Source organism: Anoplophora glabripennis, unplaced genomic scaffold (assembly GCF_000390285.2).
Source record: "Anoplophora glabripennis isolate ALB-LARVAE unplaced genomic scaffold, Agla_2.0 scaffold1180, whole genome shotgun sequence".
In the NCBI taxonomy this organism is placed as follows: Eukaryota; Metazoa; Arthropoda; class Insecta; order Coleoptera; family Cerambycidae; genus Anoplophora; species Anoplophora glabripennis.
Genome location: NW_019417262.1, coordinates 57,810 through 72,915, shown reverse-complemented (window position 1 = coordinate 72,915; position 15,106 = coordinate 57,810). Strand labels below are relative to the sequence as shown.

General features: G+C 32.8%; 1 protein-coding gene across 1 annotated transcript; it reads right to left on the bottom strand.

Moving 5' to 3' along the window:
- Nucleotides 1–5,545: 5,545 nt before the first annotated feature.
- Nucleotides 5,546–9,982, bottom strand: LOC111692228. The gene is made up of 7 exons (XM_023456101.1): nucleotides 9,930–9,982; nucleotides 9,439–9,674; nucleotides 9,056–9,349; nucleotides 7,207–7,607; nucleotides 6,516–7,062; nucleotides 6,265–6,459; nucleotides 5,546–5,844 (listed from the first exon to the last, which is right to left on the bottom strand). The coding sequence occupies exons 1-7, from the start codon at nucleotides 9,980–9,982 to the stop codon at nucleotides 5,546–5,548; spliced, it is 2,025 nt and encodes a 674-aa protein (XP_023311869.1).
- Nucleotides 9,983–15,106: the final 5,124 nt, after the last annotated feature.

Here is a 15,106-nt window from a genome sequence, read left to right as displayed (position 1 = left end):
TTGCTACAAGATAGAATTGTTTTGATACCTGCGCATATCATATTTTTGTTGCTAAATAGTCAAAACTACCTAAGAAAGTGATGAAAATCGAGGTAATTTGGAAGCGTCAAACTGACAGGCAAGAAATTTTCCAATTCTACTATAAATGTAGATGTAAGTACTTTAAACGATTATAAAACAAAATTCCAAAACCCGATCCAAATCGGTCTGATAGTATTGGTATGAGACAATTTGTTACTAAATTTCAGCGCGAAATGTCGTTATTTTTTTACGTGAGTGCTGGGGTTAAAGTTAGGCATTTTAATTGGCGCTGATTTTTTTACACATACTTAGACCCCGTAACAATCATATAGAATCGTTAGAATATCAATTTTCTTTTTTTGAATAATTTTTGGAGCGAATTTAAAAGTTAGAAAAATTTTGACTTTATAAACAAATACTTTCGTGAAGCGGTTTTGCGGGTTGGAAAATATACCAAAGTACTAAAAAACAGTTCTCGGAAAGACGCTTAACTTGAAAAAAAGAACGTTCAAATCGGTCCTATAAGTTCCGAGATATAGAGTGTCAAAGTCAACAAGCGCTTGCTGCAAAACTATGTATAATGTAACAACAATAAAAATTGAATTTGGTAGGTTTTTTCAAGAACTTTCCGTATGTGTTTTTATAAATATGATCGCACGTGTGCTTTTTTATGAAAATTCAATGAATATTGTCAAGCCGACCATTTGTGCCGCAAAACCGAGGGGAGGGGATGAATTATAGAAATTGAAATCGCGCGTTCTAAAAAAAAGCGCGCGCGCTTCGGCGTTCAATATCTCGGCTTCTATGGCTCCGATTTTGATGATTTTTTTTTAATCGATAAAGCAAAATGAGAGGAATTCAATTATCAAGATTATTATAAAGCCCTTTTCTGTCTATTACGACTACTTAAAATTTCTCACATTTGTTATACTGTATATTCATGTAAATAGTAATATCGATGGTAGGATATAGGAACATAATCCACTGTTAAAAGGTATTAGTTTTAATAATTGGTAATAATGTTTAAATAAAATCTTGAAATTTTTATTTAATATGTAATTTATTTATTGTATGCATAGAATATAGAAAAAGATATAGATACAAATAATTATTTATTTATGTTTATAAAACGTGTTTATTATATTTTCATTATCATCGTATTATTAAAGTTTTTCACTTTTTTACAACATCATTGCTGTTTTCAGTTATAATATCAGCATTTGAATAAGTACCGTTTTCCATTATTTTCAAATCAGTGTTTAACTAATTGTAAGTAGGTACCACTGTCACATTAACAGCAAATGATGACTTATGGTTGGTTATGGTTGGTTAATTTGATTTTTTAAATTTGCTAGCAATTTCATAGCCATCCTCGCAAGAAAATGGATCATTTTATTTATCACAAAAACCGTCAAAACAGAAAAATTAAAAGATAGGTATATGGAGATGTAATATAGATAGATATAGAGTAAATTTTTACAACAGATTTTGATTAAATATACGGGGTGTATAATTTAGAAAAACCAAGTTTTGGCGGTTCGGTCAATCAAATGCGACAATAAATATGAAATTGAAATAGGTCGAAGACCATTAGACCATTAGAGATGAATATAGGGAAGCTTTATAAAATTCCCCTAAAATTACGCGTAGAATCCAAATATGCAAAAATATATAGGATGTTCCATTTATAATAAGCAAATAGGTGGCGACTACCGGTATAACCGGAAGTACTACAACAATGGCATTATTTTATTTAAACTCTTTTTAAATAAAACTTCCAAAACCACCAGGTCCCAAATTTTCAAAATTCAAATCGAAGTAGTCTCCGAAATATTCTATTGAGCGGTCACCGTATGACAGCTTGTAGAAGAAAATTTTGAGAGCGAAAACAGCAACTATGCTGTAAAAAAACGGAATACTTTAATAATGCAATGATATACGTTTTATAAATATCAAATAAATACATTACATATTAAATAAAAATGTCAAGCTTTTAAACATTATTACGAATTATTAAAACTAATAACTATTAACAATGGACTATGTATTATCTACTATCGATATTATTATTTACATGAATATACAGCAACAATGAAATGTGTGAAATTTTAAGTAGTCGTAATAGGCTGATAGGGCTTTATAATATTTTAATGAAATCTTGATAATTGAATTCCTCTCATTATGATATATTGATTTTAAAAAAATCATCAAAATCGGAGCCGTAGAAGCCGAGATATTGAACGCCGAAGAGGGCACGCTCGTTTTGAACGCGCAATTTCAATTTCTATCATTCATCCCCTCCCCCCGGTTTTGCGGCTCAAATGGTCGGCTTGGCGATATTCATTGAATTTTCATAAAAAAGGCACACGTGTGATAATATTTATAAAAGCACATACGAAAAGTTCTTAAAAAACCTACCAAATTTATATTTTGTTGTTGTTACATTATGCATAGTTTTGCAGCTAACGCTTGTTGACTTTGACACTCGATATCTCGGAACTTTTAGGACCGATTTGAACGTTCTTTTTTTCAAGTTAAGCGTCTTTCCGAGAACTGTTTTTTAGTACTTTGGTATATTTTCCAACCCGCAAAACCGCTTCACGAAAGTAATTGTTTATAAAGTCAAAATTTTTCTAACTTTTAAATTCGCTCCAAAAATTATTCAAAAAAAGAAAATTGATATTCTAACGATTCTATATGATTGTTAAGGGGTCCAAGTAAGTGTAAAAAAATTAGCGCAGATTAAAATGTCTAACTTTAACCCCAGCACTCACGTAAAAAAATAACGACATTTCGCGCTGAAATTTAGTAACAAATTGTCTTTTACCAATACTATGAAACCGATTTGGATCGGGTTTTGGAATTTCGTTTTATAATCGTTTAAAGTACTTACATCTACATTTATAGTAGAATTGGACAATTTCTTGCCTGTCAGTTTGACACTTCCAAATTACCTCGATTTTCATCAATTTCTTACGTCGTTTTTGCTATTTAGCAACAAAAATATGATATGTGCAGGTATCAAAACAATTCTATCTTATAGCAAATTTCATAACATACAATTTTACCAGTAATAGTTTTTTCTGTAAACTGCATATTTAAGTAGTTATGTTGGAAAATGTTAGAAAAAACACGTCATTTTTGAGTATTTTTGCAGTTTTTATTTTTTTCTGCAAATAGCACAACTTTTTTTCTTGGCGCAACCTTATATTTTCATTGTATATATTATTTTCGACCGATTTTTACTATTATCCAAGTTACGTCAAGCAACAGCCATGTCAATGTGTAATTCTCCTGGACTATTAAAGATGTTTGAAATTTGCTCAAAGTAATACACAAAGCAATATAATATTTGTATCACTTCTACATGGTGATACTACAAGTCAAAATAATAAAAACTAACTCAAATGTTATGCGATTTTCAATTGTTTTCAAAGTATGATCAATATTTCAATAAAAAAATAGATTTATTGGTATTTTTAGTCTATTAATAGCGTTCTTTGATTCAAAACATCATCACAATTGACCTCTAAACACTTTCTGCTTCGTCTCCGTAGGTTTGTAGCTCTCCTGGTTGCTACATATCTTTCTTTAATAAATGCTGCGTGTTAATGATACTTCAAATTGAACCAGCCCCATAAACAGTAATCTAGTGCTGTGAGGTCTGGAGATGTTGGAGGCCAACTAATAGGACCACCGGCCAATCCAACGCTCTGGAAATATTTCGTTCGAATGTAACTTGACTGGTCGAACGAAATGCGCGGCAGTTTCATCGTGCTTATATCGCATTCTCATGTTTATAGGAACATCTTCTAGTGGTACTTGAAATTCGTTTTGTAAAAAAATTAAGTAGTGGTGTCCTGTGAGTCGATTCTCCAAAATGAAAGGGACTATTAAATAACTCGATCATACCACATAACACGTTTACCGAAAAACCATGTTGTTTTATTGTTTTTTTTTTGTGGAATGCCCAATTAAGTACCAATTTTTCGTGAGCTGGTAGTGGCTTCATCTTCTATAAGACTCAGGTTTTGTTACTTCTTCTAAATCTTGTCAATGAGCTCGTCTACCACAGACAATATAGCTTCGCTCCAGACAACTACTGGAACAGGACATAAATTTCCGAATTGCCAATAGAGTACACAGCAGCAGAATTTTAGGAAGAATCAAATGCAGCGGCCCGCATTCCTACGTGTATCCTAGCAACATATAAACAATAGTTTGGCTATGTTGTCACGCGTACTTACGGATTTATTTTGTACACTTTTTTATCAATGCCTGTTTTTTGCGTTACTGTATTTATTTAAATATATGATGTAGGTACTGATAAAAACGTTTTAAAGAATCAACGAATACCTATGTAGTTTCAGATGATATTCTGCAGCGGTGTCACAGTTAGGTTATTTAATCATAATTTCATTAATACTACTATTTTCATTTTTTGGTAGAAATGCTGCGGAAAATATATTTCTAAATAAACAAAATTTACAATGATATTAAGGTACTATTCTTAAGGAAATTTTACATTTTAAAATTTTTTTGAAATAAAAATAATTAGGTAAATTAATAGTTTTAATTCTAACTTGATTTATTTTATTTAGCATTTAACAAAAATGTCATTACCAAGGTAAGTTCCATATAACTCTTCAATTATATAATTAAATGCTTTAAATTTATTTGGCAGTTATTATTTGGCAACAAAGCCAACGCTAGAACTGCTTCAACGAGTAGAAGAGTTACCACAGTAAATTTTATTGCTGAATTCCGGCTAACAAGACGTTGCACTCTTTTTGGGTTGCCAATTTCAAGCATTTAGCGCGCGGTCTGAAGCGATAAGCTATATTGTCTGTGGTTATATTAACACTGGGTTTTCCACAGTTTGTTGAAAACTCTGATTTTTACCAGGACATTTGTGATGTGGAAGCCGTTGATGATATTCTTCAACAGCAGTATTAGCATTTCCATTACAAAAACCATAAACAAACACCATATTTGCATATTCTAAATTTGAATAAGTTCTTGGTATTTTGTAACACTTTGATCGTATAAACTTGTAATCAAATGTTAAACAATTGCAACATAAAATGACACTGACAAATGTTCTACTTTTGAACTTGGAACAAGACATACTTCGATTTCAAATATATATGATATAACTTGAAAAGAAATTAAAATCTCATTTGAATTTTTCCTTATGCCCGGAGTTCTCCCGACTCACTCTGTATAATTAAAAGAAATTTGAAAAATGAAAATAAAGATCTGTATTTATTATTTTTAATANTCTACTTTGTATTTCCAGTTGTGCCAAGGAATAATGTCTGATTTAATTGTATACGATTTAATTGAGACTAAAGTAGGCACATTCACATATGTGTAGTTTGTAACATCTAATGTTTCCACAGAGTGGATGTCACAGTTTTTCATAGTTAGTTTCATGTGATCCGAATACCAATGTTAACTTAGTAGTTGTACATGTTTTGAACTCTTGAATTGAATAGTTTGCATACTTTTGTTTTATAATTATTTACCTGTATCCCAAAAGGTAGTACATGTACATAACCTGCGACCACCTTTTCTTCTTCCTAATCTTGTCTGCATCTTTTAAATGAGCTATCATCTTAGTTTTGCCTGGCAGTGTCCAAACCAGTCTTCCTCCATATGGTGTTGGATATATGACGGGCGGTTTTATCCTTACGTTGGTCTTATGAACATCTGAAGCAGCTACTGCTACAGATTCTATCAGGTCCAGGACGTACTGATTGACGTGGGGATCCTGATCGTTTTCTGTTACCCTTACAAATGCGTCGTCAAATAGTACATGAGCTGAAAAGGTTGTAATTGTAATTATTTACTGCTTCCAATTACTAAATTTAATAATTTTGAAAATATAATTATCTAATATCTCCACTATATATCAATGCCTAGAATCTACATATAAACTTTTAGATGATTGCGTGGTTTGGTCCAGCTGTCCTTGAAATTCGTAATAAATTATAGAAATTATAGAGATTTATTCAAGAAATTACATAAGGATTTAAATTTCTCTTATCTTCAATTTGAATACAATTGTGCTACTGGAATGGTGGATGCGAAGAACGAATGGGAGTGGGGATAGACAATTTACGGTGAACATTTGTACTGATTTTTCAATTCATCATCAAGGGAAAATTCTTTACAGTGGAAATTATGTGAAGAAGCTGCCACTTTTGACACAATCTTAGTTGAAAGGTTTCAGTAACTTACTTTCAAATTCGTAGTAGTTCGGTAAGTTGTACTGTAGATAGTTTCTGACAATCCTGTGAGCACACTGGTCTTCGTCCATCCTCAAAACGGATTTTAAGAACTCCACCATTTCCTCTTTGGTCTCGTGCCACATTGTTCCACAAGCGTATATACGAGTGATTTTGTCTTTGTTCATTTCTAGGGGTGACTCGTTCTCTGAGGGTTTATTTCATTAATTTAAAAATTTTTCTTTCTTTCGTGTCTATACTTACCATTAACTTCCTCGGGCTTCTTCATATCGTCCTCGATCTTCCGCCTATTGAGAGCTATGGATTGATCGATGAGGAAGGCGTCGTACATGGGTTTGAAGAACAGTTTTTCAGTGGACGCCAGCCTTTCGTTGTTGTTCGTCCATATGTGTATCGTGATCCAGCACTGGGACAACAACCAAATCAACCAGATCCAAGAGTGCTGATGCGAAACGAACTCGTTCAAGTAGTAGAGAGAGGGGGAGTTGAAGAATAGATACTCGGGGATTATGTGAACGTAAGCGCATTCGTCTCTGTTGTATCTCCCGCACATGCCGATCAGGCCAGTCAGGACGACGGGCACGGTGAGGTTTATGGGGAGGGCGAAACTGAAGGTCTGTATCATGATTTTGCTCGCGAATTTCCCAAACGCGTAGCATACGTACGTGCATATCGCGTTGATTATAAACACGCTTAGGGGGGTCCAAATTGAGGTCTCTATCACCGTGCCGAATCCGTTGGCGACGGCGTCTTGGTAGGACAGGTTCGTGTTTCCAATACTTGGTCCCGTCTGAAAATAAACCGAATTAATCTGGAATGTACAAGATATTTCAGCTCCAAGTGATCGAACTTCAACTCTCGCGTGGACATCTTACTTCAAAACTCTTTAAGGAACCACGAAAGTCAACTTAAACACATAAAAGCATTGTCTTACCTCAGTGACGTTGATACTGTGCGACTGGAAAGCTTTGACGAAGTACGAAAACAAAAAATCGACGTCTCCCTCCCTTATTATAATGCTAACAATTGTCGTAATGAAGAACACCAGGCATTTCCATGGGGCTAGTATGGCGTACATGAAATAGGTTTTGTTCTTGAACTCCCTCTTGGTTTTCGCCAAATTACTGATGTAAGGTATCGGGCTTTTCTCCGACACGAAGTTTTCCCACCAACCGAAGGAAATGAAAATCAGACTGACTGGTATAACGTACAATATGGTTTCTCCGTTTGTTAGAGGCCATACCACAAAGGCGCTAGCTTGTGCTATGATGGCTACTATATCCAATACCAGTTTAAGGGTGCTGTTGATGGAATGCGGGTGTCTCGAGAAGAAAGCTACAGAAATAATGTCCGTGAAGGTGTATCAACCCAATAAAACCCAGAGATAAAATGTAAGATCTGACCTGAACTCATAAAACCTAAACCTATAAGACTTAAACCCACAAAACGTAAAACCGTAAAACTTAAACCTGTAAGACCTAAGCCTATAAATCCCGAACCCCCAAAACTCAGAGTTTTATGGATTTCGGTTTTGTAGGTTTAGTTTATATCGGTTTAGATTGTATGGGTCTGGATTTTGTGGGTTTGGATTTAATGAATTTAGATTTAATGGGTTTAGGTCTTACAAGTTTACGTTATATGGGTTTGGGATTTTTCGTTTAGGTTTTATGGATTTTAAGGTTTAGATCTTATTTTTTACATTTTAACTCTCTGTGTTTTGTCGGTTTGGATTATATAGGTTTAGGTTTCATGGGTGTTTAAATTTTATGGCTCTGGGTTCAGATTTTATAGGTCAGGGTTTTGTGGGTTTGGATTTGATGGATTTAGGTATTTGTCGTTTCAAGAATTGGTGGTTGAAGGGTTTATAATCAAATGGTTTTAAAATTCATATCCTATATATTTTATATTTGCTAAACATTTTTCATATTGGTATCATTTATAGGAAACATGCCCGATTGTAGTTTATAAGAGTATTGGAAGTTTCGATATTAAAATATCGCAATTGTCGTAGTGACATAAGAAAGCGGATATCATTTTCGGTCGTCTGAATTTTCTGGTTTACGTATTATGTGGTTGTAATAATGAGCTTTATTTCAGAAATTTATAGCTTTAAATTTAATAGATTGGTCCATATTGAAGCTTATAGCAGGGAATTTTGACAATTTATTTATTATTTATCTCATATAGATACTTAATGAAAAACAGTGAAGTTAAATTTTCCAAAAAAAAATCGTAAGAAATGATTTCTTTATCCAATAATAAACATTTACCTCGTTTATTTTTTTTTATAAATTATGTCCCGGATCAGCAAAATCTGTGATCTACTTGTCATTTATCCCTATTTTTAGCCTTATAATAATTTCCAAATATTTGTAATTTATAACAAATAAACTCTTATCAGCTTAAGCCGTAAATTAGTGATGCCGATAATTTTTAAGGGGATTTTTCGGAGTTCTAAAATATGTTTATTTACTTTAGCAGGTACTCTTCGCAGATTGTACTTGTCTCAATTTATTGCAGTTTTATTTGTTCAAGATTATCTTTAGCAGAGCTATCTATCAATAATTATGATAATAATCAATATCTTGTCGTTTATTTCGACTACGCCTCGATATAGCAAATCATACATTTGGGCAATTCCGATCCACTTTAAGTGCCTGTTAGAAGCATTGTTTTGCAACTTATCAATTTTTTAAAATGATAAGGATTTATTAATAGTCGTTGACGGATGCTTTCCGGTATTTCTTCAAAAGGTATAGGTGCAAATATATTTGAATACTCACTTATAAACCCTGGTATGAAACACGCAGCGTTGGTCAGCATCGCCGCCTTGATCACGTCCAATTCCGGAAAAATGATGAAGACTAGGAGAGAACTCCCGATAGCTGGTAAAGTCTCCGTAATAAAAAGCCAAAAGAAATCCCAGAAAGTGGGATAACTCCAGGATTTGAAGCATATTATCCTTACGGATCGTAGGAAGGTACCCAGTTCTGGAACCATATACGCGAACATTACCAACCACATCCATACCACCCGTTCCTCAGTCGGTAGGGTCACTTGAAACCTTTGGTTTTCCTCTGAAAATTAGAATCGTGATACAACCTCAAATTTTGCTCTGGGCCTGAAAGATATCTTTCATTGAGGATGTTCTCATAAACCTACTCACCTATATTCAGGTTGCAATAGGGCCTGGTAATATTTTTCTTTATCTGCGAAGTCATAAACAGCAACGTTCCCTTTGATACAGCTGCTGTTCCCAACACAACAATGAAGGTAATAGTTACGGTGAAGCATTTTAAAATTCTCACTCCTGTGTCGATAAATTTCGACTCGGCTGTGGACCCGGTGTCGATTTTCCTGGGTTTGTTTCGAAAGGCGTCCCAGTTTTTTTGGCGCACCTCACTAAAATCAATGTTCAGTTGTAAATGTTTCTCTTAATTGCTAGAAATGTGGTAGTTTTGCTGAAGTTCCGCTTAATGACGTCACAACGTATATTTTAAATTTTTTAGGGTTCAAATGAGGTCGATATGAAAAAAGAAAGATCACGGATCTCATATTTTTTAACCTATTTTGATGTTGTTGTGTGAAAAAGTTCGTTCTATTGAAAAAAAAAAAATAAAAATAGGGGCGCGACTTTTGATACTGATGTATACTTACTTTTCAGGTTCGAGAAGTGGTTCTTTGTCCTCGTATATTTCTCTTCTTCTCATTTTAGTAATTTCACTTATCGTTTCATAGGTATTTCTATTCGATTTTACTTATAAAAAGCTAAAACTGGAAATAAAGTCGTGATTTTAGTGTGTTAGCTTATGAAATTAGTAACGCAAAGCGTTTTTTTTGTCGGATTATTTATTAATAATGACACTGAGAGAAATTTTTATTGAAATTGCAATTTTCTGCATATACAGCAGCAAGCAGGAATCACTTTTTTGTCGAAACATGAACCACTGTGGGATAGCCAATTTGTGCTATCATATTTTCTGTTAATTTGTTAATTTATCAATTATTTATGTTTTCTTAAGTTTATTTCTAATATTTATTGCTCTTATATTATTTACTTCGCGTTTATATCGCTATACTTATAGTCCAAGAGAATTAAGCTCAAAACCTTCGAGATATGGCTGTTGCTTGACGTAACTTAGATATTAGTAAAAATCGGTAGAAAATAATATATACAATGAAAATATAAGGTTGCGCCAAGAAAAAAAGTTGTGCTATTCGCAGAAAAAATTAAAAACTGCAAAAATACTCAAAAATCACGTGTTTTTCCTAACATTTTCCAATATAACTTCTTAAATATGCAGTTTACAGAAAAAACTATTACTGCTGAAATTGTTTGTTATGAAATTTGCTATAAGACACAATTGTTTTGAGACCTGCGTATTCAATATTTTTGTTGCTAGAAAGCCAAAACAGCGTAAGAAAGTGATGAAAATCGAGGTAATTTTGAAGCGTTCAACTGATAGGTAAGAAATTGTCCAATTCTACTATAAATGTACATGTAAGTACTTTAAAGGATTACAAAACGAAATTCCAAAACCCGATCGAAATCGGTCTGATAGTTTTGGTATGAGACAATTTGTTACTAAATTTCAGCGCGAAATGTCGTTATTTTTTTGCGTCAGTGCTGGGGTTAAAGTTAGGCATTTTAATTGGCGCTGATTTTTTTACACATACTTGGACTCTTTAACTATCATATAGAATCGTTATAATATTAATTTTCTTTTTTTTAATAATTTTTGGAGCGATTTTAAAAATTCGAAAAATTTTAACTTTATAAACAAATACTTTCGTGAAGCCGTTTTGCGGGTTGGAATATATACCAAAGTACTAAAAAATAGTTCTCGGAAAGACGCTTAACTTGAAAAAAAGAACGTTCAAATCGGTCACATAAGTTCCGAGATATCAAGTGTCAAAGTCAACAAGCGTTAGCTGCAAAACTATGCATAATGTAACAACAACAAAAATTGAATTTGGTAGGTTTTTTAAGAACTTTTCGTATGTGCTTTTATAAATATTATCGCACGTGTGCTTTTTATATGAAAATTCAATGAATATCGCCAAACCGACCATTTGAGCCGCAAAACCGGGGGGAGGGGATGAATTATAGAAATTGAAATCGCGTTCAAAAAGAGCGCGCGCGCTTCGGCGTTCAGTATCTCGGCTTCTATGGCTCCGATTTTGATGATTTTTTTTTAAATCGATGTAGAAAAATGAGAGGAATTCAATTATCAAGGTTTCATTAAAATATTATAAAGCCCTTTTCGGTCTATTACGACTAAAAATTTTCCACATTTCGTTGTTATACTGTATATTCATGTAAATAATAATATCGATGGTAGGATATAGGTACATAATCCACTGTTACTAGGTTTTAGTTTTAATAATTACATGGTAATAATGTTTAAATAAAATCTTGAAATCTTTATTTAATATGTAATTTATTTATTGTATTCATATAATATAGAAAAAAATATAGATACAAATAATTATTTATTTATTTTTACAAAACGTGTTTATTATACTTTCATAATTATCGTATTATTAAAGTTTTTCACTTTTTTACATCATTGGTATTTTCACTTATAATATCAGCATTTGAATAAGTATTGTTGTCCATTATTTTCAAATCAGTGCTTAACTAATTGTAAGTAGGTACCACTGTTAAATTAACAGCAAATGATGACTTATGGTTGGTTAATTTGATTTTTTAAATTTGCTAGCAATTTCATAGCCATCCTCGCAAGAAATTGGATCATTTTATTTATCACAAAAACCGTCAAAACAGAAAAATTAAAAGATAGGTATATGGAGATGTAATATAGATAGATATAGAGTAAATTTTTACAACAGATTTTGATTAAATATACGGGGTGTATAATTTAGAAAAACCAAGTTTTGGCGGTTCGGTCAATCAAATGCGACAATAAATATGAAATTGAAATAGGTCGAAGACCATTAGACCATTAGAGATGAATATAGGGAAGCTTTATAAAATTCCCCTAAAATTACGCGTAGAATCCAAATATGCAAAAATATATAGGATGTTCCATTTATAATAAGCAAATAGGTGGCGACTACCGGTATAACCGGAAGTACTACAACAATGGCATTATTTTATTTAAACTCTTTTTAAATAAAACTTCCAAAACCACCAGGTCCCAAATTTTCAAAATTCAAATCGAAGTAGTCTCCGAAATATTCTATTGAGCGGTCACCGTATGACAGCTTGTAGAAGAAAATTTTGAGAGCGAAAACAGCAACTATGCTGTAAAAAAGCGGAATACTTTAATAATGCAATGATACGTTTTATAAATATCAAATAAATAAATTACATATTAAATAAAAATTTCAAGGTTTTAAACATTATTACGAATTATTGAAACTAATAACCATTAACAATGGACTATGTATATCTACCATCGATATTATTATTTACATGAATATACAGCAACAATGAAATGTGTGAAATTTTAAGTAGTCGTAATAGGCTGATAGGGCTTTATAATATTTTAATGAAATCTTGATAATTGAATTCCTCTCATTTTGCTTTATCGATTAAAAAAAAATCATCAAAATCGGAGCCATAGAAGCCGAGATATTGAACGCCGAAGCGCGCGCGCTTTTTTTTAGAACGCGCGATTTCAATTTCTATAATTCATCCCCTCCCCTCGGTTTTGCGGCACAAATGGTCGGCTTGACAATATTCATTGAATTTTCATAAAAAAGCACACGTGCGATCATATTTATAAAAACACATACGGAAAGTTCTTGAAAAAACCTACCAAATTCAATTTTTATTGTTGTTACATTATACATAGTTTTGCAGCAAGCGCTTGTTAACTTTGACACTCTATATCTCGGAACTTATAGGACCGATTTGAACGTTCTTTTTTTCAAGTTAAGCGTCTTTCCGAGAACTGTTTTTTAGTACTTTGGTATATTTTCCAACCCGCAAAACCGCTTCACGAAAGTAATTGTTTATAAAGTCAAAATTTTTCTAACTTTTAAATTCGCTCCAAAAATTATTCAAAAAAAGAAAATTGATATTCTAACGATTCTATATGATTGTTACGGGGTCCAAGTATGTGTAAAAAAATCAGCGCCAATTAAAATGCCTAACTTTAACCCCAGCACTCACGTAAAAAAATAACGACATTTCGCGCTGAAATTTAGTAACAAATTGTCTCATACCAATACTATCAGACCGATTTGGATCGGGTTTTGGAATTTCGTTTTATAATCGTTTAAAGTACTTACATCTACATTTATAGTAGAATTGGACAATTTCTTGCCTGTCAGTTTGACACTTCCAAATTACCTCGATTTTCATCAATTTCTTACGTCGTTTTGGCTATTTAGCAACAAAAATATGATATGCGCAGGTATCAAAACAATTCTATCTTATAGCAAATTTCATAACAAACAATTTTACCAGTAATAGTTTTTTCTGTAAACTGCATATTTAAGTAGTTATGTTGGAAAATGTTAGAAAAAACACGTCATTTTTGAGTATTTTTGCAGTTTTTATTTTTTTCTGCAAATAGCACAACTTTTTTTCTTGGCGCAACCTTATATTTTCATTGTATATATTATTTTCGACCGATTTTTACTATTATCCAAGTTACGTCAAGCAACAGCCATGTCAATGTGTAATTCTCCTGGACTATTAAAGATGTTTGAAATTTGCTCAAAGTAATACACAAAGCAATATAATATTTGTATCACTTCTACATGGTGATACTACAAGTCAAAATAATAAAAACTAACTCAAATGTTATGCGATTTTCAATTGTTTTCAAAGTATGATCAATATTTCAATAAAAAAATAGATTTATTGGTATTTTTAGTCTATTAATAGCGTTCTTTGATTCAAAACATCATCACAATTGACCTCTAAACACTTTCTGCTTCGTCTCCGTAGGTTTGTAGCTCTCCTGGTTGCTACATATCTTTCTTTAATAAATGCTGCGTGTTAATGATACTTCAAATTGAACCAGCCCCATAAACAGTAATCTAGTGCTGTGAGGTCTGGAGATGTTGGAGGCCAACTAATAGGACCACCGGCCAATCCAACGCTCTGGAAATATTTCGTTCGAATGTAACTTGACTGGTCGAACGAAATGCGCGGCAGTTTCATCGTGCTTATATCGCATTCTCATGTTTATAGGAACATCTTCTACTGGTACTTGAAATTCGTTTTGTAAAAAAATTAAGTAGTGGTGTCCTGTGAGTCGATTCTCCAAAATGAAAGGGACTATTAACTAACTCGATCATACCATATAACACGTTTACCGAAAAACCATGTTGTTTTATTGTTTTTTTTTTGTGGAATGCCCAATTAAGTACCAATTTTTCGTGAGCTGGTAGTGGCATCATCTTCTATAAGACTCAGGTTTTGTTACTTCTTCTAAATCTTGTCAATGAGCTCGTCTACCACAGACAATATAGCTTCGCTCCAGACAACTACTGGAACAGGACATAAATTTCCGAATTGCCAATAGAGTACACAGCAGCAGAATTTTAGGAAGAATCAAATGCAGCGGCCCGCATTCCTACGCGTATCCTAGCAACATAAATAATAGTTTGGCAATGTTGTCAGGCGTACTTACGGATTTATTTTGTACACTTTTTTATCAATGCCTGTTTTTTGCGTTACTGTATTTATTTAAATGTATGATGTAGGTACTGATAAAAACGTTTTAAAGAATCAACGAATACCTATGTAGTTTCAGATGATATTCTGCAGCGGTGTCACAGTTAGGTTATTTAATCATAATTTCATTAATACTACTATTTTCATTTTTTGGTAGAAATGCTGCAGAAAATATATT

Coding starts and splice junctions, on each gene's coding strand:
- LOC111692228 (XM_023456101.1), bottom strand. CDS start 9,982: ATGAGAAGAAGAGAAATATACGAGGACAAAGAACCACTTCTCGAACCT. Junction 9,675..9,929: donor CCACTTCTCGAACCTGAAAA/GTAAGTATACAT, acceptor CATTGATTTTAG/TGAGGTGCGCCAAAAAAACT. Junction 7,608..9,055: donor TTTCATACCAGGGTTTATAA/GTGAGTATTCAA, acceptor TTATTTCTGTAG/CTTTCTTCTCGAGACACCCG.